Source organism: Mastomys coucha, unplaced genomic scaffold (genome assembly GCF_008632895.1).
Source record: "Mastomys coucha isolate ucsf_1 unplaced genomic scaffold, UCSF_Mcou_1 pScaffold7, whole genome shotgun sequence".
Taxonomy (NCBI): domain Eukaryota; kingdom Metazoa; phylum Chordata; class Mammalia; order Rodentia; family Muridae; genus Mastomys; species Mastomys coucha.
In genome coordinates, this window is record NW_022196913.1 from 63,616,014 (window position 1) to 63,641,649 (window position 25,636).

The 25,636-nt window shown below is 45.6% G+C and overlaps 1 protein-coding gene across 10 annotated transcripts in view; it reads left to right on the forward strand.

Annotated features, from left to right (window-relative positions):
• The window catches only part of Ntrk2 (neurotrophic receptor tyrosine kinase 2), a 331,243-nt gene that overhangs the window by 50,385 nt on the left and 255,222 nt on the right, over positions 1 to 25,636 (forward strand). For all 10 annotated transcript variants that reach the window (XM_031359018.1, XM_031359015.1, XM_031359022.1 and 7 more), the window contains exons 7-12: positions 1,598 to 1,734; positions 2,695 to 2,827; positions 3,927 to 4,232; positions 16,679 to 16,714; positions 19,470 to 19,567; positions 23,187 to 23,286. In XM_031359018.1, the coding sequence (XP_031214878.1) occupies positions 1,598 to 1,734; positions 2,695 to 2,827; positions 3,927 to 4,232; positions 16,679 to 16,714; positions 19,470 to 19,567; positions 23,187 to 23,286 (810 nt within the window). The remainder of the gene's footprint in view (positions 1 to 1,597; positions 1,735 to 2,694; positions 2,828 to 3,926; positions 4,233 to 16,678; positions 16,715 to 19,469; positions 19,568 to 23,186; positions 23,287 to 25,636) is intronic.

The window sequence follows — 25,636 nt, forward strand, 5'->3', positions numbered from 1 at the left end:
CTCTTCCTCAAAGTGACGTGAAGATAACTGCGTAGATTCGACGGGTTTTAGATGGTCCAAGACTCATGAAGGTTTATTGTGTCTTGACTTATGTCTCGTTATAACATGCATGTTCACAGCATGTCGAAAGATTCTATGATGGGAGCTGTGGACTGTTGGGAAAGCCTGGGGCACAGGTGGGAGTCTCTAGTTTCCTCTGGACAGGAGATGAGTAGGTAACTCCACAACAGAAAATCCAACAAATAGGAGCACAAACATACTATCTAGTGAGGTGGAGATCAATAGTAAATAAGATCTACAAATAGACGAAGTAGGTTCTTGTAGGAACAGGAAGTCATGCCATCCAGCCGAGGGCAAACTACTCTTCACACTATAGCTTGATTATTTTTAGTAACAAGTTCTATGTGATCATAGAGTCTTTAAATGATGCAACTACATGTTGGGCTAAAAAATAAATATTTTTTAGGAAGTTACCCAGACCACACCATTGACTGTAATGGTGTTCTGCCCTGATCTGCTTCCTAATTCACACAGTTCATATGAATAAGGACCACACCATTGACTTTAATGGTGTTCTGCCCTGATCTGCTTCCTAATTCACACAGTTCATATGAATAAGGCTTACAGGGTAGAGTCCGTTTTTGTTTATGGTGCTTTCTCTTGACTTTTGTTGTGCGCTTTGTTGCTTCATGAAACTTTGGGATAGTGCAAGACTCTTTGAAACCACACAAAAGATGTAACGTTCCTCTTTAGTGGGTGCTTATGGGAAGGGCCATTCCAAGGAGGTCTCAGAAGTTCCCGAAAGCCAGACTTTAATGGGGTGTCTTCTCTCAGTGGTTGAAACACCTGTGAGACACACTGTGTACAAATATTGTCTAGTCTGGCTTTAGTACTAAAGAATAGTGGCTTAGCCAGTGAGGATAGCTTAATGATGAAGGGTTTGTGTATCAAATATGTCAGTTTGGTTGCTGGTAAATGGGTGGGTTAATAGCAATTTAGTGGTGACTGCAGAAGAACTGCCTTTTCTGACCTCCAAGTTGCTTCCGAAACAGCAGCCCATCACAGTTCTGTGAGTCTTGGCAACTGGGGTGGACACAGTCCCTCCACATGGTCCTCATAACAAATGGGCTGATTTGATTAGCAGGACCAACACATAGTTAATTATCCAAGCCATGCTTTACGTAAAAGGTTCTGTGGTTCCTACAGTTTAAGGCATGGTGGAACCTTGGAAGAGAGATGCCCTGGGGAAGCAATAGCAGCAAGAATTAAAGTAAAAACTGTCTAGTTTTCGAAATATAACTATAAAAACTACACCACCGAAATGCTAAAACACACGTGTCAAGGTCATAATTTCCTCTAACAACAACTTCAATTTGGCTCTGAAGCATTCTAACAAGGTCATCATTTGAGTTTCATCCTTGAGAAATGCTTTCAAACTAGTTTTCCTGGACAATCTGATTCCATTAAACTCTAGGGCCCGATGAATGTTTCTAAACTGAGCTACTGCAACAATGGGCTTCTGTAACAACGTTTGTCTGACCATTTTGATTCCAACTGTAACTGTGTGTGTGTTTCTGTATGCTCTTCTCTTCCACAGGTCTGCCATCTGCACGTCTGGCTGCTCCTAACCTCACTGTGGAGGAAGGAAAGTCTGTGACCCTCTCCTGCAGTGTGGAGGGTGACCCACTCCCCACCTTGTACTGGGATGTTGGGAATTTGGTTTCCAAACACATGGTGAGGCTGTGTTTAGTTCTGTCTTGTAGGGTGACAATGAGGAGACCATATTAAACATATTGATGACCACTCTCTTAGATCCCTTTTGGTTGCTCTGATAAAAGGCCCTGGCAAGAGCCACTTAAAGGAGAAAGGGTTCATTGGGGGCCCTGTCCATCCTAGTGGGAAGTCACCGTAAGTTCACAGCCATGAGCAAGGAACAGTGAGTTAATGCATGTATCAACTCATTTCTTCTTATCAGCGTGGGATCAAAATAGCCACACCTATATTTTTACAGTGACACCATGACCTGTCACCACATGTAGGGTGGAGAATCCCACTGTAGTTAACCCAGTTAACACAATCTCCCACAAACGAGCCTAACTCAGACAGTTCTTCCTTGAGATTCCCTTCTCAGGTGATCCTACCGTGTCAAGTTGCCAATCTTTACTAACCACCAAAACCGTCCAATATTTTTACATGCCTACACATAGGCATTTATAATGACTTTTTAAAAATGTCATTTAGTTTCTACTTATCTTTAATTAGACAAAGTCAACCCAAAGATTATATTTAATTATCTGTACACATCAGATTGTCATTCTGAGCAAGGACGTGACAGCTCTTTGTAATCTTTGCCCTTGGAGGAAGGTGGGTAAGAATTCAGGGCTTAAGTCAAACTCAGACATTGAGTAATTGAAACCCAGAACTAGAGAATAGCTATCTGTTACTTGAGTCTGCAATCTGCAAGGAAAGTGTGTGTGTGTGTGTGTGTGTGTGTGTGTGTGCGCGTGTGTGTATGTGTGTGTATATGTGCGTGTGCATGTGTGTGTATCTATGTGTGTGTGCGCGTGTGTGTATGTGTGTGTGTGTGTGTGTGTGTGTGTGTGTGTGTACTACATTTCAGGAAGAAACCTCGATACTTTGGGATTAATTCTAATCAATGTTATTTTTGATTTTTGTCTGTTAATTCATTTGTAGAATGAAACCAGCCACACACAGGGCTCCTTAAGGATAACGAACATTTCATCTGATGACAGTGGAAAGCAAATCTCTTGTGTGGCAGAAAACCTTGTGGGAGAAGATCAAGATTCTGTGAACCTCACTGTGCATTGTAGGTATTGAGAGCAGCGTGTGCTTGCATGGGCAGTGACAGGGGCAGTCCGTAGGCTGCTTACACTTGGGACACAAGAGGAGATCTAGGCTTTTGTGTGTGCTTAACTAAGAAATGGTGTCAGCCCCTGGTTCTTGTTCTGAAGTCAGTTTAAAGAGACCACTTGCTCATGCCTGAATCCCCAAAGTATAAGAAGCTATACAAGCCGAGCGGTGGTGGCACACGCCTTTAATCCCAGCACTTGGGAGGCAGAGGCAGATGGATTTCTGAGTTCGAGGCCAGCCTGGTCTACAGAGTGAGTTCTAGGACAGCCAAGGCTACAGAGAAACCCTGTCTCAAAAAAAAACCAAAAAAAAAAAAAAAAAAAAAAAAAAAAAAAGAAGCTATACGCATTTAAGGTTTGGTAATCACCAGGCTGTTTTTTCCAAGCTGAAATCAGACCTCAGACATTTCAAGAATCAAAATGTGGACATTTAGAATCTAGTAAGGTCAAACCCGCTATAATTTGGGGCATCTAAGACTGTATTTGCTATTCAGCGGCGACAGAAGCTCTCAGGTTCTTGTTCTTCATGCTAATCGTTCTGCAGCAACAGTAACAGCCATTGCCTTGATTAGTCTGAGACATTTTAGTAAGTGTTCCATGGGATCAGAGCTTCATGGAACATTTCCAAACTCATTATCAATTTAGTGACTTCTATAGTTATTTTAATTATTTAAGGAAGCGTTACTAATGAAAAGAGTGCCTCTCATTATTTCTTATGACGAATACACATAATATTAAGATGTGGTGGGGGGCACGAACAAAGACAAAGTAGACATCAGGTGACACTTCTCACCATCAGAGTCTCACTGTGTTGTTTGAGTCTTGAGCAGAGTTGAATAAGCTGCTCCCAGGAGCTCCTGGTAGGGGTTAGACCAGTCATATGATCCAAATGATTAATCTGGAGTTACTGGTTGTGGGTTTTCTTAAACTAAATGATGGCTAAATAAAAGCTCTTCTTGACACAGAATTCAAAAGGGAGGATTCTGAGCTTTCTGGTGCTATTAATCCTCTCTCTCTCCTTCCCTCCCTGCTCTTTCTCTGTCTCTCTTAATTTAGTTGCACCAACTATCACATTTCTCGAATCTCCAACCTCAGACCACCACTGGTGCATTCCATTCACTGTGAGAGGCAACCCTAAGCCAGCACTTCAGTGGTTCTACAATGGGGCCATACTGAATGAATCCAAGTACATCTGTACTAAGATACACGTTACCAATCACACGGAGTACCATGGCTGCCTCCAGCTGGATAATCCCACTCATATGAATAACGGAGACTACACCCTGATGGCCAAGAATGAGTACGGGAAGGATGAGAGACAGATCTCCGCTCACTTCATGGGCCGACCTGGAGTTGACTACGGTGAGTGCCTGGAGGCTTGGCATGTGTGGGGAGGGTAGAGCAACGCACTAAGCTACTGGGTGGATTTGCTAGCCAAGTGGCCTGGTCTTCGTGAGGCTAGTGTCGTGACACGGGAGATCTGTTCCTCGTGGTGAGTGTGGAGTGTAGACAGCTAGGGGTGTAGGCCTTGTCTAGGTGTTGCCTCCTTAGCTTTAAGGCCATTAGCTTAAAAGGACTGGTAGGGCGAATCATGTCAAGGAACGGGACCTGTGCGACCCACAGAAGATAGGGAATGGATGAGTTTGAACAGTAATTGGATTGACACAAGAACACTGTCGGAGGGCATTGGTAGCTCCTGGGAAGGTCGTTCTAACTGCCATCTCAACGTTTAATGAGATCTCACACCCTCAGTGCTGAGCCCCAGGGAAAACGAAGAGCAGAGCAACTGGTTGACTCATAAAATATTTATCTTCTACCCTCTTATCCACTTGGGATCAGAGTCCAATCTTCCTCTCCGCGTGTTAGAAACCGACACCGTGGATCTTGCTTATCTGGCTATGGTGCACTATGCTTTTAACGGGGAGGAGAAGGTCCTGCCGGGCCAGCAGGAGAACTCGTGGGGGGGGGCGGGTCTGGGGATGAGGGACAGTTGTCACACCTTTGTCACTATAGCTACAGCCCTGCAGAAGAGGGACCCATCCACCCAGTCTCTATACTCAGGTGACTGCTCCACTGAAGGGCTGAGCCTGCTTTGTGATGTGGAGGCCTGCATGGAGAACTCTTCACTGTAATAGCTGAGAGTTAGTCTGAGTCACAAGTGCTGAAAGAGGACCGTGGAGATCTGAAGGAAGGGGCTGCTTGGCCAGGTTTTACTCCTGGGGCTTTAAGGTAGCTTGTGGACAAAGGCGATTGAGGTAAAGCTACTTTCATCCACGCAGAGTGAATTTGTCTAACAATAAACACGAGGGCCATCATTCTCTTTATGTAAGCACCCCCTGCTTCCTTGGTGTTGTCTAAATATCTCCTAAACATATAGGCTTCCTGAGTGTATTCAAAATGGGATTGGAGTTTACGTCAGCTTGATTTACCAAAACCCCCACAGGAGTACATAAAACAACCAGGGTTTTTGGAAGCGACACCCGGACACCCCTGGTTGTTGTAGTCATTCCCATTAAATCTTCCTCTTAATTGAGAGTTTAGCGGCTTGGCTGTGTCTGCCGCAGTAAATCTCTGGATGGGTGTGCTTCTTCCTGCTCGTCTGTGGGAGCAAGAGCTTCAGAACGAGGCCAGAGGCTCCAGCGTGGGAGAGCTGCTCTTTGTTTGTTCTTCAGTAAAATTTTTATTTGTGAGTAATTTTAGATTTATAGAAAAGTTGTAGGCAGTACGGAGAGATTCTGGAGGCCTCTACTCAGGCTTCCCAGTGCCGACTTCTGTTGCTGTGGTCCGTGTGACTCGTGGAGAATGGGCATTAGCAGGTGACTGGCCGCTGACTTTCGGCTTTGTTTCGATCCTGCCATCAACAGCCGTTTGATGCCCTTTGGGGTGAAGCTTGATTCAGGCAAAGGCCCAGAGTCTGAAAGCTTTAAGAGGCAGGTCTGTGTCCTTTGAAAGACACACACTAAAGGACTAGCTTTACGTGTATTTGGATGTGTTTTCCTTTGAACATTCCTTCATGGTGCTAATATTTGAATTATGCTTCTCTTATCCACGTGGGCTCACTTTTTTAATGCAATAGTTTGTAGGTTTGTTTTCTGGCTTGATCATAACTTGGAGGGTGTCTCTCAAATATTTTTTCAAAATTCACTTATTTATAAAAAGTAAAAAGTCAACTGAGTTTTTGTTATCTATTTGCATGTGTGACGTGAGTGTGGAAGCCAGAAGACAGCTAGTAGAGGCCAGTTCTTTCTTCCCACCTCTTGGGTCCCGGGGATGGAACTTCAGTCACCAGCTCGACAGCTAAATTTTGTAAAGTTGTTTCCCCTCCTCCTTGTTCCTCTTGCCCACTTACTTCTTTTTATTACATATTTAAAATAAAAATATGGGGCAGCAAAAATGGCTCAGGAATGTAAGTATTCTTGCCATGAGAGCGGGAGGATGAATGTTCAAACCCAACATCCATGTACGAACTGGATGTGAACTCGCGCTTGCAGCCCCAGTGCTGGAGGACAGGGGCAGATGGATCCCCAGAGCTTGTTGGCCAAGCTGCCTAACTAAAAAAAGTAAACTTCAGATTCACAAAACGTTCGGTGGAGAGTGATGGAGGCTGACACCCAGGGTCCTCTTCTGACATCTGCACACATGTATGTGAGGAACACAGACCTACAGATACTGGGTACGCCCATGGGTAGGTGTTCACATGGATAGGGGTGCACACGGATAGGGGTGCCCATGGATAGGTGTGCACATGAATAGGGGTGCACATGGATAGGCATGCACATGAATAGGGGTGCAAATGAATAGGTGTGCACATGAATAGATGTGCCCATGGATAGGTGTGCACATGAATAGGTATACACATGGATAGGCATGTACATGGATAGGTGTGCCCATGGATAGGTATGCACATGGATAGGCATGCACATGGATAGGGGTGCACATGGATAGGTGTGCACATGAATAGGTATACACATGGATAGGCATGTACATGGATAGGTGTGCCCATGGATAGGTATGCACATGGATAGGCATGCACATGGATAGGTGTGCACATGGATAAGTGTGCACATAGATAGGCATGCACATGAATAGGCATGTGCATGGATAGGCGTGCACATGAATAGCTGGGCACACACACAGTAGAAAAGAAAATGCAAACTAACTTTTAATGTCTGGTTTGAGGAAAGACTGATTTATTTTTGTCTTTAACTATTTATTCAAAGTCCAGCTATCAATGAGTAATAAATGAAAGAGAAAAATTATGGAGACTTGGCCTTTGGTGACGGCAGATATAGATGACCCTATCGGGCCATAAACCAATGTGACCAATTAGAGATTAGCCTCATTGACTGTGGAATGGAGTCTTGGTGGGTATTTATGAGATTCACAGTCATAGCATTCAGATAGCAACCGTCCTTAAAATTGGTTCCTTTCTCCTTTAACCTCCTTAAAACTAAAGTAAAAGAAACAAATAAGTAAATTCCACATTAAGGACAAGAGGAGGTCAAGCTTGACCTTTGAGCTTGTGTTCATTCTCATTTCTGCTGCCATCATGGAGTGATTGGTGAAGGTTGGATCTCACAAATCTTTGTGGTGAGAATGAATCTAGTTTCACTGGTGGTATTTGTGATGACTGTAAAGGAAGGGTTGGAAGAAAGTCTGAGTCATGTTGTATGCACCTCATTCAGCTCAGCTCTTTCTCTGGGACGGTTGCTCTGCCTAGGGATATGTTTTAGAGGACAGGAAATGAAGAATATTGAGAGAAGTCAAAATACAAATAAAAACAAACAAAAATTCTCTATACTAAAGATTTGCAAAGCTTGAGTCAGACAGACCAGGCAGTCTGGGTTCTTATCTCGAGTTCTGAACAGGAGAAAACAGTGCTTTTGCCAGAACAGGGAGGGGTGGCTAGCATGGCACTCAGGCCTGGGGTGCCGTGTGTAAGATCTGAGGGTGTGAGGTTGGAACTGGAGAGACCCAACAACCCAAGGTCCCCATGAAATGTCTTTGAACCGTGGTCACTGACTCCAGGCACCCACCCAGGGTGATGTGTGTGTGGAGTGACAGCTCTGGACATTCTGGCCTGTGTTAAAAGTGAAAGGTGCTGCTTCCAGCTCTTGAAAGAGATGGGAACAGCCACAGAGTGTCTAGCGCACCAAGGAGCATCACCCGTGGAAACTGCTAATTTAACTTCATCATCGGTTTTCATTGTCCCCGGATAAGCAGCCTCTAGGAGCAGTGGTCGCTGACTCCCAGCATGACGGTGTTGCTGGCTTCGCCGTAGAGTCAGCTGGGCACTTGCTGCTGCTGGCTTCGCCATAGAGTCAGCTGGGCACTTGCAAGCAGTATCTTTGCCTTCCTTCAGTTTGGGGTGTGCTCCCGAGGCCTGATCTTAGCAGTTCCGACTTAGTGGTCCTCAATTTGGCATTTGGCATTCTCCTCTTTATGATATTCAGACAGTGCCCGGCGGGGGGGGGGGGGGGGGGGGGGGGGGGGAAGGGCGGCGGATATCTGCACAGCAGAAGAATTCTGAGCTGGGAGAGAGTTTTCTGAGTGAGTAGCATCCTTTTTCAGTTATCTGGAGCCTCAGAGGAGCCCTGTCCTCTTACCCAAAGCCACAGAGAGAGAGGCCTTGTGGAGATTCTGAGTAGCATCCTCTTTCAGTTATCAGGATCACAGAGAGAGGCCCCATGGAGAGATAGCTTGTCACCTGGAGAAGGGGCTCAGCACTTAAGAGCACAGGCTCTATGCCAAAAGACATGGGTTCTATTCCCAGCACCCACCTGATGGCTTATAACTTGTTCTGGAATTCCAGTTCCAAGGGGTCTAATATCCTCCACTGACCTTTGTGAGCATAAAGCATGCACGTGACAGACATACATGCAGGCAAAACACTCAAGTACATAAAACGAGTGTCAACTAAAACAGTTTATCACATGAGATGTAGAAACTAAGACTGGGTTTGATCTTGTGCTCATTTCCCTCCTTCTTGCTCAGGTTCAGCTGTAGATCAGACCTGGAATTGGCTGGCTCTTTAGCTCACCCATTCCCTAGGTGGATGGGAGCGGGGTAGAGAAGCTGATGCAGGAGGAAAGTAGCTGGGTGCTGGCTTGGTGCTCTGCAGACTTGGGAATGTCCCATGGCACCCCTGGACTTGCTTCCCTGGAAGCCTTTCTGTGTCCTTGCAAAGTATTTTTCTGTAGTCCTCATGAACTACACAGGAACAAACACACCTCCACGTGAGCCAGCAGGACTAACTCCCTTCTTCACAAGGAGCTTCATGTTATTCGAGTCCCCTCTGTATTTCCAAGTAGCCAGGCCATAAGAGTCCCCACAGAGACTTAACTCAATCCCTTGCTCATGCCACATGGTCCAAGGGGAACATTTGAGATCCTTGACCTGACTCCTGGAGGAGTACGGCTTGAAACAAATGTTACCGACACCCTCATGGCTATAGACGAGCCTGGTCCACCGAGGTACCACATCCAGGAAACAAAGGGGAAGCCCTCAGAATGGGTCTGTGGGAGACTGCTGGGAAGAAACAGCCCGCAGTCCGTCCTGGGGAACCTTTAGTGATTCTTTCCTTACTCCTCCCCCTCAAGCTGCTTACCACCAGAGGGTGAACTGGACTGCTCGGGTGCAGTTCTTAGCCAGTTTCATTGTGAGGTTTGTCTCTGAGTGCCTCCTGTTCACACTGATGTAGTCACTAAGGCGGGGACATTGTTTACTCATTGCCTTGCACTGGACTCTGAGGGAGTCCGAACAGCATGCCAACTCTCTCTGGAGGTCTGAGAAACAACGCACATGTGACTTCTGAGGCATGCGGTGGTAGCGGGTACTGTAGCATCCGGCCACTCTTCTCAAAAGAAAGCGCCCAGGTCCCAGTCAAGGATGGGAATGGAAGCACTTGACCCCTAGGTTCCCGGCCCAGCTTCTCACCATGGTTGCCTTTATCCTGGCTCTAGTAGATCAGCTTTGATGGCCCATGAACTTCCCTATCCTCATTTCAGTCAGGACCTGGCTGAATATGTAGAGACAATTGGTACTGAGGCCAGAGAAACTTCTTGACACTCTTCACTTAATGAAAGCCACTGAGCAGACAGCGTTAGGTTGGGTAGGTGGGACCTGTGAGCTTTGACTTCAACATCCGGCCAACTCCTGTTCCTGACATCCCCAACGTCTGAATTTGGAATCTTAGGCTTAGTTTGTGCTTGGCATATGGGGTGCACTGGCCTGGAGGAGGAGGAAGGGTTTCTCCTCTGATTTTGATCCCATATCTGAGCCAGAATTGACCAACTGTATAGTTTGAATCAACCTTCTTTTTAAACACCCGAGTGTGACTTACTTTCTCCCTGTCTGAAGGGGAAGGCTTTGGTAGCCACTTATAAGGCAGCTGTGAGGTCCAGCATGTCTGAGAGGTCTGCTGAGAGGACCAATCGTCAGCAGGCAGCGCTTGTCCCACTTACGGTGGGGCACCGAGGGGCACTGAGGATATAAAGCAGAGGCTCGTGCTTCTCACCTCTGTTGGCACAATGAGGGGAAAGTTCTGCTGTCCAATGCTTTTATTTGAACACTGTACTTTTCTTCCCTCCTTATCCAGAAGGACTCTGATGGCTCCCTATGTAGGCTTTCTAGAATTTGTTCTTTAAGGAGGACATGTAGCCAGCGTGTATTTCTTAGAACTGATGAGTGAGGATGAACTCCTTCTAATGTCTAAGGTTGTTACTCCCTTTCTCTACTCCTTTTTGGAATGGAGCACAGATATATTGTCACTGGAAGCAGAACCGGCTTCATGTTTTTGTAACATCAGCTGCAGCAAAATATGCAGACATATTTTGCTCTCAGTATTTGGGTACCTAGCCATTGCTTTGGTTTTTTTGCTTGTTTTGTTTTGTTTTTTGAAGAATTCTTCTGTGTGATACCCACTTTTGACTCTAGTAAAACGTTGCAAGGTGTAAACCAGGGTTTCCTAATTCTTACTTTAAACCCCCGAGGACCCTGCTGATCGGCAGGTATGAGTTAAGGGATTTAGAAAGAGGCCCATGATCCTAAGTAGCTAGTGAGTTCCTGACATTGCTGGTTCATGGACCACTCTTGGAGTGGAGAGGATACTTCATAAGGAGCTATTGGAGGGACCATTCAAACATTCTTCCACTAAGTCCTCAGAGATAGCAGCTCGTAATATCAATTAAAATACAGACTAGACCGTGTTCTGATAGGCTCTCCTCTTGGGTTTGGCAACAAGTAGAGTGGATTCGGTGGATGGTTATTGAAAGCTTTAGAAAGGGGAGGAAATGGAGACCATGGCCACAGACACACATATCTACAGCATGGGGTCAGCTAAGGGGTCTCCAGTGGCTATGGTGTATCCTATTTAGCTTACAGGCCCGAAAGAAAGACTTGCCTCAGATGAACTTGATCCCCCAGGTGGATCTTGTTGGAATTCAATCCTACACGCAGAAAGACTCTACATGAGCAGGCAGATGTTCACGGGGACAGACTAGAGACCAGAAGCAAGCACCAGCTTCTTTCTCAGGGAGGCCTTGAAACAATCACTAGTAGCCAGAAAATAACCTAGTTTTCACCACAAGGAAGGGATTTGGACCTGTCATGAGGAGCTTCTGACTAAATAGCGCAAATTTCGAGAACTCGAAGGGCCAGATGTTTCTTACGTGCGAGCACACTGGCTGGGGTCAGATTGTCCCATCCATGTCAGCTCACAAGCAACTCAAGACATCCCATCTTGGAGCAGCCCACAGAGGACTAGATGATGACACTTTTGTTTTGAAGCTCAGGATTCTTTAGGCGGCGCAGAGAGTGTGGCTCTGGCCCACTCATTCAGGAAGAATGTCACAGCTCCAGAATGCTCATTCACACAGCAGTGGGAGTTAGTGACTTCTGCCCCCTAACTCAGAAGCACTTGTCTGCTATGCAAAAATGCGTGTCAGGGACAAACTATAAATATCAGAAGTGTTTCCCCACAGTTTCTCCCAGTGCTGTTTTGTCAAAAGATTCACCACGCGGGGTGAACTGGCGCTCTCTCTGCCACACGTAGAAGGCCCCGAAGTAGCAGAACTAAGGACGGTGTGTTCGAGTCAAGAAACACACGGAGCGTAAACTTCTCCCCGAGTTCCACAGAAGAGTAGAAATGTGAACCTCTACAGATTCAATCATCAGGACCCGTTCCTTGTCCTGGGGCTAAAACTGCAGAGCCCCAGATTCTTTTCTGCCTTGAGAACCCCAGGAGAACGTGCACAAGCATTGGATAACCAGAGTAATTAAGATTCATCTTTACAGTTCTTCACATCTCCAGAGTACTAAGGTTAATTGGCTACACCTTCTTCGATCATCTTTGGGAAGAAGGCATGCTTGCAGGAAAGAGAAGACTCACTGCTCTCAGCAATCTGGTTGGGTGGGAAGAGAGTAGAGCCCTCCTGCTGTCCGACCGTGGGCTCAGCCTCCTTGTCCTCTGAGGGGGACAGCCTGGCCAGGCTGCTGGCCACATGTCAGAAGCATCCTCATCCAAATCAAGGACTTCCCACTAGAGAAGAAAGAATATGTATTTTGCTCTTCCTACCACAGGGGTTTCTCTGGCATAGTTTTAAAGATCCCAGAATCTGCAAGATGACACTGAAGGCAAAGACTAGTTTGAAGAGTATTTGAGGGGCCGGAGGCTGGAGGCTGGCTCAGCAGCTAAAAACACTTGCTGCTCCTCTGGAGGACCCAACACCTACAGTGTTGGCAGTCCTCAGCACCTACAGTGTGGCTCACAACCATCTGTCGCGCCATTTGCAGGGGATCTGAGGCTCTCCTCTCACCTCCTCAGGCACCATGGATGAGGTGCACAGATACATATCTAGGCCAAGCAGTAAGACACATAAACTAAATAAAAACTTTAGAAATTAAGGCACTAGAGAGACAAGGAGCTTAAAGAAGGAAAGAGACACCCTCCCTTGCCCTCCACTTGGTGGCAGACCACACGATGACTGTTTCTGTGCGACCTCTGTTTGCCTTGCTTATTTTCTTACCCCCTGACTGTGTTTCTATTGAGCTGTAGAATCTTGCAGCTTAACAAGTCATAATAATCTATTCAGGCAGATTTCCAGGCACCCAGAGGTTTGCTCATGAGGTGATGAGGTGTGGTTGACGCTTGGAAGTTAAAGTGCAGCTGAGAGTGCTGGTGTGCACTGAGACAGAGCTTGGAGGGTCACTGAAAGTGTGAGGCCAGCCCTGCCTCAAAAGCAAAACTAAAGCAAAGCAAAACAAACAAACAAACAAACAAACAAACAAACAACGGCAATAGAAACCCAAAGGGGAAAATGAGAATCAAAAGGGGAAAGAAAGAGACAGAGAGACAGAGAGAGACAGGCTATTTAATGTGGAATAGAGGTGTTTGTAAGTGCTTTAGCTTGGTAGTGTCCAGAAAACAAAACAGTGATTTGTTCTTTGCCACTGACTGGCCTCTCCCCTAAGCACTGTCTCCTGGGGGTAAAGGAACCTCCAGATTATTCTAGGGCTTTGCTGGAGTGTGTGCTAGCCATGTGTCATCTGCAGCTTTACTATAGCTAAGCTCTTTTCCTGTTGGATATGCCATGCCACCCTGGACCTACAGCCTCTTCCCATAAGCTGTGAAAGCAATCCCTCAAATCAGGAAAACAGCAGATCACCCACGGCACCTGAGGATTCTCCTCAGGGGACAGCCCTCAGGGTCAGTGAAGCTCATCCCTGGTTTTCAGGTTCTCTTGTGACACTGGCTTCTGACCTTGATGCTACTGGAGTGGTTGTGGAGGGTGAAAGAGCTGCTCTGTGTGTGCAGAACTCCATTGGGCAGAAGAGAGTGCCTGGGCTCCCATATTTCCACGTTAGATCCTGAAGCCCATGTACTGTCCATATCAGATTATCTCCTGCTCGATGGGCTGGACCAGGGTGTGTTTAAAGAAACCATAATATGTTTTCCAATCCCACCTCAAGGGCCGACTGGGCGGGATGCTCCTTGTTTATTCTTTGTTCATTCTCTGGTGAAATTACTCTCGTGTTTGTCTTGCCTCTCTTGTCCTTAACAGTGGTTCTGACTTTATATGTTGTAGGTAAGAATACATGATGAACAGTATTTAAATTTCAGTAAAAGGAGCCAGTTAGAAAATAGTCTTAAAAAGTGGTGGGATACCCAGGTTTGGCTGTGTGTGCCTTTAATCCAAACCCCCAGGAGGCAGAGGCAGGTAGATAGATCTCTCTAAGTTCAAGCCTAGCCTGACCCACCTAGCAAGTTGTAGGCCAGTCAGAGATACACAGTGAGAGTCTATATCATAAGAGAAGAAAAGTGGACCGTTTTCAAAATGTGGCCATTGTCTGAAGTGTAAAGAGGGATTGTTACCTTTCTTTCATGTCCACCCCTGTGCTTCGTGAACTCGAGTCCATGTGCTTCATGTGCCCAGCCCGCGCCTCTTGCAGAGGCACTTCTGTGTTGTGGCATTGGGTCTGGCTGCATGTGCATGGGAGGGACAATAGCCACGGTGGTGACTGTCACTGCTGCACTGTTTCCGTGCCCTGTCCTTCATCCTTGTATGACCGAACTGTATGATTGACCGTGGAGGTGCAGAGATTCTTCTCTTGTATCTGGGAAAACGAAGTTGGAAAAAAACATTGTTCTTCAGTAAGTTTGAATGTGGCCCGACCTGATGTTTTGGGGTTGATCTTATTGGCAAAAATATGATGCCGGGCATCGTGGGTCTGGAAAAGTGAATTGTCTTCTAGGTTGTGGTCTAACTGCAGATTCATGATCCTGAATGAAATCCTGCTGCGTTGAATCAACATCCTGCTCTTGGATCTTCCTGGGTGCTTTATGTGTGGAGTGTTTGTCAGGGCTCCTGTTCTATTGTGAGGTTTATCTAGCCCGGATATCGGTCACAGTCATGGCAGCCACTGAAACTTTGAGTCCAAATAAATGAGACTGAGAATCCTACCTTTTAAAAATGGAGTTTTACATGTCAAATCAAATGGTACTACAAACCAAATTCTCCTACTGGTGGGATCCATGAGGATTTGAGAACACATGAGGACAAGTTTTCCAGCATTTCCAAAGCAAGTCCCGCATCCAGGGAGAAACCTCGGTCCCAGGTTAACCATGTAGACTCCTCTGGGACTTCTCCAGCTTTGAAACTGAAAGTCCGTTATCTTTGGGTTGTGCTTCATCCCTGGTTATCTGGGATGGTTCATAACATCAGTACAAACTGAGATTTTCATATATAAAGTTGTGTACCAAGCTGATTGTAAAACAACATCTCTTGCATTCTTTGACCTCTGAATATAGGTTTGAGAGTAGAATTCTCAGCGTCTTGCACCCTCATAAGAATAGAATGATTTTGTTCCATCTGGTCTGAGGCCATGGCCTCTGAACTGGGATTCTAGTCTCCAGTGAGAGTCTGGACAGTCTGTGCCTTCCAGTTGTCTCACTCTGGAGTCTTGGATTGGAGTGTGCTCAGGGAGTGGGTGGAGCCATGCTGAGTAGGGCAAGGTTGGGCGGAGCTTGGAAGAAGTCTTCAGGTAGATTGGAAAAGCCACCAAGGGATGGCAGAGGCCCTGGCTGAATGATTGCTTTTATGTGAATTAACACAGTATGGTCATAGGGGGCTTTGAGGGTTGGATAATGTGCATTTTAGGGTGGTCTGGTTTATGGAGACTCCAGCGACAGTTAGGTCCTGATTTGAAGTACATAGCCGTCTATTTCATTTTGGCTCTCTAAAACAGAAATTCTTTTACTGAAGTATATTATGAGTCTAGCTGAACACTAGGGCCGTTTTCACTTGCTTGTTCATTTAGACTAACCTTGGTTGTTACTCACTGAGGAAGTCAGGAGCTGAAAACTGGCTTATGTCTGTTTGGATGCCAGGGCTCAGAGGTGAAGTGAAAACAAGTTTCATGGCCACCGGGTTTGCTGTTGCTGGGCAGAGACTAGAAGCAGAGGGAAGCACTGTGGGCGTGCCCTTTGCAGTCACTGAACTGTTCGCACTGAGTGTTATTTCCAGGCGTGCTGGCCTGTAGACCCAGGAAGCTGAGCTCAGGCTACCGGAAGCAGACCTTTAATTCACCAGTCTTGTGGACACCAAATCGGAACATTTTAAATATGTTTTTATTTTATAATTGTGTAGAAATGCCTCGCAGTGAGGCATTCTCATCAAGCTGGCAGTTTTACAGCCACACAAATAAGCTGTTATCTGCTTTATATCTACTTCTGGTAGGAAATGTCTGCCTCCGTTTCCTCAGCCAGGGACTTCAGTGGGCGAGCACACGCTGTCTCTGGGCTGATAGGACAGAGAAGCCTTATGACTCCTGGTACTGGAGCGGAGGGCTAATAACGTGGGCAAAAGGCTCTGGGATACATAGCATAATCCCAAATATCAGAGGATAATAAAAATGCTATGAAAATTACCGTATTTGACATAAAATATCCAAACTATGGTTAACATAGGCAGCTGTGTAATGGAAGCTGGACAAGGAGAAATGCCCAAAATGCACTGATTTTTTTTCCCTAAACAGATAAGTGATTTCTCACTGTTTTTTGTTTGTTTGTTGTTTGTTTGTTTTGATTTTTGTTTTGGCTAGGGGCCGGGGGTGGGGGAGTAGACTTGGAAGGAGAAGGAGATGGCTTTCTATGTAGGGAGCTGTCATGCACCTGTCCTATGAGCTGTGGGGCAGCCTACCTGGTTATAAAAGCTTCAGGGGATATTTAATGTATATCACTCAGTACAGCTAAGCAGTTGTTAACTCTAAAATGTGTACTTACATGTTTTCTGATGTGTTTTGCTTTACAGAGACAAACCCAAATTACTCTGAAGTCATCTATGAAGGTAGCGATCATGTTTCTTCATTCTCTATTTTTTTTCAAAGTATTTGTGCATAATGAAATCAGCTAAAAGAAGACCTGTAAGCTGAGTTAAATACACATTTTCAAGTGCTACATGAGCCGAAATAACACCTCAAGTGCCACCCAGTATTGATGGCTCTTCTCCCCTGGTATTCAGTGCCTGTAAATAGCATTTTCTCTTCGAGGCTCTCTTCTTGGAAGTAGTAAATCCATTCTGCTCCCAGAGACATTTTCTTTCCGTAATTGGGAACTAATTACCTGTTTAAGAGCCATGAGGACCAAGAGAGGGAGGTGGATCACCTTCAGGCCACGGCAGGAAGCACATATGAATTTTTTTCTTGTATAATGCGAAAGACCGCTCATGGGCTGGAGCATCCTTAAGAGAGGGCTTTAATGTGGGGCAGCTTAGCCGGCCACTGGGCCGTGTCATCAAGACCCTCTGTCTCTGCTGTATATTTTACCCCCGAGACCAGCTCTGCTGAGTCTGGTCTTCTTGGTGGTGTGAGCCAATGCTGTGGTGTAACTGGCCCAGACCACGGTCCATCTAACCTCATACAGAGAAGCAGGATTGCCCTGAGTTACTAGACCCATCCCTGAAGAGCAGGCCAGCTTTCCTGGGGGCAGAGGACCTTTAAAAACCTAAATAAAGTGAAGTCCTTTTAGGAACAGGGAAGAAGGAAACCCAATGGCTGCATTAATGCTAGCTTTGGACTAAATGCCATGGCTGCATTGATGGATATAAAATCTATAGCAGACTTTTAAACTATCATGGTGATTATAGAGCTACCAACTATAGAGAAGTGATTGGGATGTGTTTGATTGGGACTAAAACTCAAAATGATTAAAATTAGATTAGTTAGAACGCCATATTTTATTTTTATTTTTTGCTTTTTTTGTTTTTGTGTTTTTTTTTGAGACAGGGTTTCTCTGTGTAGCCCTGGTTGTCCTGGAACTCACTCTGTAGACCAGACTGGCCTCGAACTCAGAATTCCACCTGCCTCTGCCTCCCAAGTGCTGGGATTAAAGGCATGCGCCACCACTGCCCGGCAGAACGCCATATTTTAAAAGGTCTTTGCTCCTTAGCTTTTCATTTATACAGAAAGGCTATCTGATGCTCCTGCCTGCTTGGGTCTGTAATGTGACCCTCACCATCCATGACCAAAGAAGATCTCCATTGCACATGCTTTCCCTACAGACTGTCCTATGCTTACTCTATGTGTATTTAACTCCAGCTAATTTTAACTTGGAATTATGCTGTGTATATAGGCTTTTGCCTGTGTACACAGGCTAATCCATTATATTATCTAATTTGTGGCTTGGTTGATTTTGTGCAGGTGATTCATATGTGTGTGTGTGTGTGTGTGTGTGTGTGTGTGTGTTTTACTCAACCTGTTGGGGTTTTAAGAAAAACTTGTTTTGGATTATACCATACAGCATGAAGTGATTTTTGCATTTTAAAATTATGTTTGGAATTTCTTTTCAGTAACTTCAAAACTTTAAAAATGTCATCTTCCCAGTGGCCCTAGATTCCACTGTGGGCCTTTTTGGCAAAGAAGTCATGGTTTTAAACTAGAGACAGTTAAAGTGGTCTAAATTCTGAATGGCTACTTGGCTATACTACAGAGAAAAACCAGTAAATAAATGATGTCTGCTTATGTCTGAAAAATCAGTGAGTTCTAAGATATTCCAAACAAACATTGTTAAAATGTGAGTTTTGGCATTAAGAACAGAACAACAAACATGGAAAATAAATGCCCTTTCTGTCATTTTTTTCACTTGCATTCAAAGGCACATGCTGCTAATAAAAACATGGTTTGAATGGCTTGCCTGGAGCCAGCAGGATGATCCCACCACGGGGACTTCCTTGTGCTGGCCTGAGCTGGGCTGATGGAGCAGCTTTTGCTGGATGAAGATGAAGGGCATTGTTCCCAGTTAGAGCCCAGACACACGTGCTTAGAAGCCATGTTTTCTGAAGCCAGCTTGCTGAGAATTTTCTGTGATATGTAGTATTGAGAATAAGTACTTTGATTGCCCATGAAAATCAGTTGATCATTTCCATTCTAATCCACATAGACTAAAACTGATCTATAACATGGTGACTGGCATTGAGATTTATGGCCATAAAGCCACATCAGTATGACTAGTTATTATATCGGCCTATTCGTTACAGAATATTGACATGTCTGAGCTCTTCTGGAAATTCCTTTGTGGACCCGAGTTTCCACTAATGCTCATATTAGGTCAAATCTTAGGCCCTTGTCCTGTTCTCCAAAGAGATGCTCGTACCCAGAAATCAGTGCTGCCTCACAGTCTGGCCTGTTATGTGGTGCTGACAGCTTCTACGTGCCCCAGCTTTCCAGCTCTCTCTTTAAAACTGGCAGCCAGATCTGCCCTCCAAAGGCCTTTCATGTGGAAAACATCCGTGGCTCTCATTCTTGTTTGTTTTAAAGGTGGCATCAATAAAGGCGTATTTCGTTAAGATCAAAGGAGAAACCTCAAGCCCATTTAGAGTGTCCAGCAAAAATGGCGCTGGAGACCTGGAAACTATTGCTCTGTCTATGCAGTGACAGCCTTCCAGGCGTTGACTGAGCAGCCAGGCACCTCCCTGCACAGCTAGGCTGTCTAACAGTGATTCGGACTCTCTGAGCCTGTTTTACCTTGTTCACTGTAGCCCTGTGTATGTCAGCAGCCTAGCAATGACTTCCTGTTCTTTCTCTTTCTCTTATCTCCTATTCAAGATTGGACCGCACCAACTGACATCGGGGATACTACGAACAAAAGTAATGAAATCCCCTCCACGGATGTTGCCGACCAAAACAATCGGGAGCATCTCTCGGTGAGTGTGAGGAAACAGGCACTTCCTGCAAGGGTTCTGACCACTCTGGGCATTCACATGCCACAGAGATTGTCACCACCCGCATAAGACAGTTACTGTTCCGATGTGAGTGGGCAGTCACAAATCAGAGGGTCGGCTAGAAAGGCTTAGAAACAGTGAAATAGAGACCGTACAACCTCTAATTTATATGATTTTTCTGGTAGGTCGCCACATATTTAATTTTTCTGATATTTTATGTGTGGAAGGTGTTTTGTCTGAATATGTAGCTGTGTACCATGTATGTACAGTACCCAAGGTGGCCAGAAGAGGGTGTCATACCCTTAGATCCTAGGGAACTGGAGCTGACAGAAGGTTGTTAGTGGACATCTGGGTGCTGGGAACTGAACTCCGATCTTCTTCCTCCGGGCTCAGAACCATAGTTATCTGTCCTTTATAACCAGACTACTGGGAAATCAGAAAAACAATTCTTATATTCAGGGACCACATTTTCACAGCTATCTCTTTCTTTTCTTAAAATAAAATTTGGGTGTCTGCCACACATAGAAATCCAGTTGTCTCTAGAGAATGTTGTGGGGAAGGAAAACCAGGCCTGTCATTTTTAGACAGGGACTCTGGGGGTGAAGTGGCATTCGGCTTTGGCCTGTGGAGGGTGGCCGACCAAACAGGAAGAAATGAGAGGGGTACTGGGATGTAAAGAAGAGCTTGCAGATTGGGAAACATGAGGCAGGTGCTTCATTGGCAGGCTCAGGCTTCTGACGGAGGTCTTGAAATAGTCCCAGGTGGTTAACCTTACTCTGTAGGGAATTGCTGTTGAAGGGTCTGCTGCTCCTAGGTTTCCATCTGGTAATTGCTCTAGTCAAAGCCCAGATTCATGTTGAATTTTCCTTTCGCACGGCATGTCCTGTGAGCTCTGATTCCTTATTACCCTGAGTCCAGCCATCTCTCCTCCCACTGCATGACCCGAATGATGGGTATATATGTATTTGGGCACGTACATGCCTAAGTGTCTGTGTTGAGGTGAGAGGACTGCTTTCCACTGTGGTATCCAAGGATTAGACACAGGTCAACAGACTTGCACGAGGCAAGCACTTTTTTACACATCGAGTCATCTCGCTAGCCTAGTCGAGATGCTTTTTCAGTCAAAAGCACACATTCTAAGCCCTCCAGTGGGTGCGTGGCATTTCAGGTAATTTTGAAGCCTGGCTGGGATTCAGGGACCCTGTGGTTTCTCTCTACATACCTATAATAAAGGTTGATTTATAAGTTAGGCATGGCAAGAGATTAAAAACACTAATAAAAAAGTAACAAATATAACGACATAGTATCTGTTTTTTCCTTGCGGTCACTATTAAGTAAATAAAGGCAATTTGAACATAAATTCTGTGAAGCCACGACAGTGTTTCTTATGAGTAAGAAGGCTATTGGTTAACCAACACATGAGTGATTCATACAGTGTGGCTAGTTGGGCATGTTTGAGGGAGATGGATTTGGTTAGGTAAAGGTGGTCTGCCACAAGGTTGAGTACACAGAGACTGACTAGACCTGAGTTTTTCAGGTATATTGGGAGAGCCAAAGAATAGGAAAGCAGCTGAAGGTCTCCGTTATCAGACCCTTGCACATCATGGCCGTTGCCAGTGCCCTTGAAGTCCTTTGTAACTGACTTAAGGTTGTTCTTATCTGACACTAGACAGTGAGACTGCAGAGGGATTAGCCATGACATCTCATTTTCCGGCCTTCATTGTGAATCATATGCTTTGTTGTGAATAAATTACAGTTTTTGAGTAACTGGATTGACTGGTTTAGACTCCAAGCTGCACGACCTTGGGCTCTTTACTTCTTTGTTTTCCTGAGTTTTCGTTTTGACAATACCGTTGTTTGTACCACCATCATCTTAATTATTGTGCTACTTACTACCGTAGCCACTGTTCCACATTCACTCTCCACATGAACTCAACGAGGATGTATAATCCACAAGGAAGAGAACTGTTAAACATGAAAGGTACAAGAAGCAGAGAGGCACATCTGAATTTCACACTCAGAGACGAGCCCTGTCTGACCCTTTGCTGTGTCAGGGTATGCTATTCTACAGTAGCCAACATGCCTCCATCTTTGAGGCCAGACACCACAAAGATTTCTTTCAGGATTCATTAGGTATGTTCCCGGGAGTCTCTTTGGCTTTGTCCTGACTGTAGGACTTGCCTGATACACAACTGCTCCTTGGAGAGTTGATGTTCTAGTCTTCTGATGACAGCATCATGCCTTGTTGAGAACCGTGGCCTTAGATTAAGATCTCAGACTGGCAGATATTGTCTAGCCTCCATTAACACCGGTCTTGACTAGTGTCATGAATCCACCTAGTCACAAGCAAGGTGGGAAATGCATTTTTTATTTCAAAGAAACAGGAGCCAGGATCAGTTTGGTAAGGAACTTTGATGATTGCCTTAGAGCAGTGGTTCTCAACCTTCCTAATGCTGCAGCCCTTCATACGGTTCTACATGTGCTGACCCCTGACCATCTTATTATTTTTGTTGCTACTTTGTAACTGTAATTTTGATACTGTTATGAATCATCATGTAAATCTCTGTTTTCCGATGGTCTCAGGCAACCCCTATGAAATGTTACTCAACTTCCCAGGGGGTCATGACCCATAGGATGAGAACAACTGCCTTAGAGGGAACCAACATACTGCTTTAAGGGTTGTTATTAAGGGTGAATAACACAGGAGGTGGTAAGCACTGTCAAAGGGCAGCATCTGTGTTTACGACTAAAGTTTTATCAGAACATGGCCTTGTACGTTTACGTTCAAGCCGCACTGGCAGAGCTGAGTTCTTGCAACAAGGCTGTGTGCGTGGCAGAGTCTGCTAGTTCTGTATGGTAGATGACAATCAAAGTTTGCCAATTCCGTGACCCTCACTGTGCTGGTTGTTCTGATAATTTGAAGAAAACCAGAGTCACCTGGAAACAGAGACCCTCAATTGAAGGATTGCCTCCATCAGAGTGGCCCCGGAGGCGTGTCTGTGGGCATATTCTTCTCGGTGGATGATTGATGTGGATTAATTGAGGGTGGAGCCCCTCAGCAGGTGGTTCTAGGATGTCCAGGGAAGTGAGACTAAGCCATGGGAGCAAAGCCCCAAACCATCCCTCCACACTCCCTGCTTCACTCTCTGCCTCCCCGTTCCTGCCTCAGATGCCTGGTAAACTCTAAGAAGAAGCAAACCTCTTCTTCCTGGATTGCTTCTAGTCTTGGTGTTTATTAGAGCATCAGAAAGCCAACTGGGATACTTGGGCGGAACAAAACCTAAAGGCACCACACAGTCCGTTACATTGTTACATTTCTGTTTCTATAATGTCACAGTGTCCTTCAAGGAGTAATGTACCCAGAGGAGCAGTGGGTAGGGAATACTAGGTTTCCTTGTCTTCTTCTGCTTGTAAGTTTAACACGTTCCCTTCTTTAGGAGGAACAGGACTTAGCCGTTTGACGGCAGGGCTGTTGAGGTTAAAGTGACCTGCTGTGTCTACAGGGTTATGAGATTGACTAGCTCAGGAAGTGTTACCTGCCACAGCCATCACTGGGAATGGCTTTGCAAGGTCATCACGGCCTGACGCTCTCTCTCCCCAGGTCTATGCCGTGGTGGTGATCGCGTCTGTGGTGGGATTCTGCCTGCTGGTGATGCTGCTCCTGCTCAAGTTGGCAAGACATTCCAAGTTTGGCATGAAAGGTAAGCAGAAGCATGTTTATGTTGCTTCTTAAGTGGACTCATTTTTGGCTCATGACTAATGCTAATTATCACTGAAGAAGGAAGTGGCTTGATTGATGATCACTGGTTCTTAAGTCTGAGAGATAGCTGCAAGGACATGATACTACACATCGAGACAAAATAAACCCACGATTACTCAACCTTGTCCGCTTTCCTGTGAGCTCGGTTGTCCCAGGAGGCATGGAGCGGTTTCTTCAGTATGGACTAGCTCAGCAGGGTAGGCGTGGAGCAAGTCTTGTGTATTCCTGCTGGTGAAGCACAGGGGCAAGGAGATGCTATGGCTGTGGGCACGTGTGCTCCTTTCTGTTATACATTGAGATTCTAAGTCTCCTATCACCTCGTTTCTTTTGCTCTTGCTTTTCTGTACTCTCAGTTTTTGAAATTGAGCAACGAACACTGTCAGAAGCAAAATAAGAAAAGCCACGTGTGGCACAGAGGCTGTGCGTGCCGATGGGCTTTTATTTAAGTATCTCAGGTCTGAGAGGTAGAGACTGTATTGTCTTAAACAGATAAGAGATACTTTTCTGAGGCTACTTGTGTTTGGGGCGAGGATGGAGACACTCAAACAAATGCTTTTATATAAAAATGAAGAGTTCCGGGGACTTTGAAGCATTGACTGTGATGTTTAAGTCGATACATCAGCTATTGTGAGATCATCGTAGTTTGTATGGTCTCTGACAGCTTGATGCTGTAAATGCCTAGAGGGGAAAACTGTGAGAAGACTGGTCGGTGTGGAGGATCAGGTCTGTGGGTGTCTTTACCTGTAACTTGAGCAGTAGTTCCTCCCTGGACCTGGGATGGATGGTCTTTTCTGATGTTTCCTCATCCCCTCTTTCTTTTGTGTAGCTTCCAGCAGCCACGTAAACTGGGTTTCTGAAAGGAAAGCTGGGGGGGGGTGTCTTGGAGTGAGGGATGGGATGGCGAGAGAAATATCGACACCAAGACATGTTTCTGATCAAGGTCCGATGTTTACTTAGAAGTCTCAGTATATAAAGGGAAGGGGACCCATCCCCCTCAATACCAGGTTCTTGCCGCCTCATTAGCATCCTGTTGCTAGTCAGGCAGGTAGACTCAGTAATGCAGTAGGCGGTGGCTCCTTGTAGGAAAGAACTTCTCCTATCTTGGAAAACTCCACCCTAGGTGGCCTAGCTGTGGTAGAGCAGGGTCTAGGGGAAGGGAACACTTGGTGACCATGGTAGGGATTCTCAGTTGTCATCAATTCAAATGTGACACAAGAACTCTTCCAGTCTTGACTGCCTCTGAGCCTGTGTATCTTCCTTAGGAGAAAAATTCCTTTGTTCTAATAAGACTTGGGAGAAGGGATGTGCGGAGTGATGGGAGTCACTGTAAAAGTGGCTTGCTTCTCTAACTGAGTGTCAGACAGAGACTGGCAGGGTGACAGGGGTAAAAGGGCCTCCCCCAGAATTCTATTAGTTGGGTCTGTGTGGATCAGGAAATTGGCATCTGAACAGTGTTCAGGGGCGCCTCATGCCACTGTTGCCCAAGCCCTGAGAATCACTAATCCTTTGTCATGAGTCTGGGCTGCTACAGCTTTCTCCTACTGTGACATTGTGGGGTTGCCATGCAAATGGAACCCAGCCATTTCTCCTCAAGCCACTAGGCTGGACTAAGCTGTGTCTGCTCACATGTGCTGGGTGCCTACCATGAGTCCTCTGCAGGTCTCACCCTCGCCACCTGCTCTGTTTCCCTTGGGACATTTTGAGTGTGAGTCCCCAGGCACAGCTTGCACCGGGGAGCAATCCGACTCGAGGCTGAGTCTCGTTTCTTGAAGGGTTTAACGTGAGGCTTCTCATCTGTGAATTCTTCTGAGAAAGGCTATGCTCAGACCCTTCTGAGAGTTCTGTTAGAAGTGTTGGGAATCCTGGGAATCCTGAGAGCCTAGTCTAAGAAGTCTTCCTCATACTGTCCAGGAATGATACATGAACAGAGGAAGTATATATAAGTGTCAACCTGTTCTTCCAGTAGTACAATGGAAGGGAAACAAAAAGGGAGACGTTTGTTTCCAAGGTTGTATTCCATACGGAACCCCCAGATCTGGAACAAACAGTATTTTAAATGGATAACAATGGATAACAGATGGTTACCACCTAAGACCTGCATCTCCATCCTTAATGAACTGCGAGGAAGAACTTGCTTATTAGCCTTGAGCTTGGCAGCCAATGACTTCTTCCAGGCAGTAACAAATATGGTGTGTTTTCCTGTCTTAGTTTTAAACATAAATAAAAAAGACATTTGCAATGCTGTCTCAGACATTGTTGCTCCTGTTTGGGGCAGATGAGCTTTTTTTTTT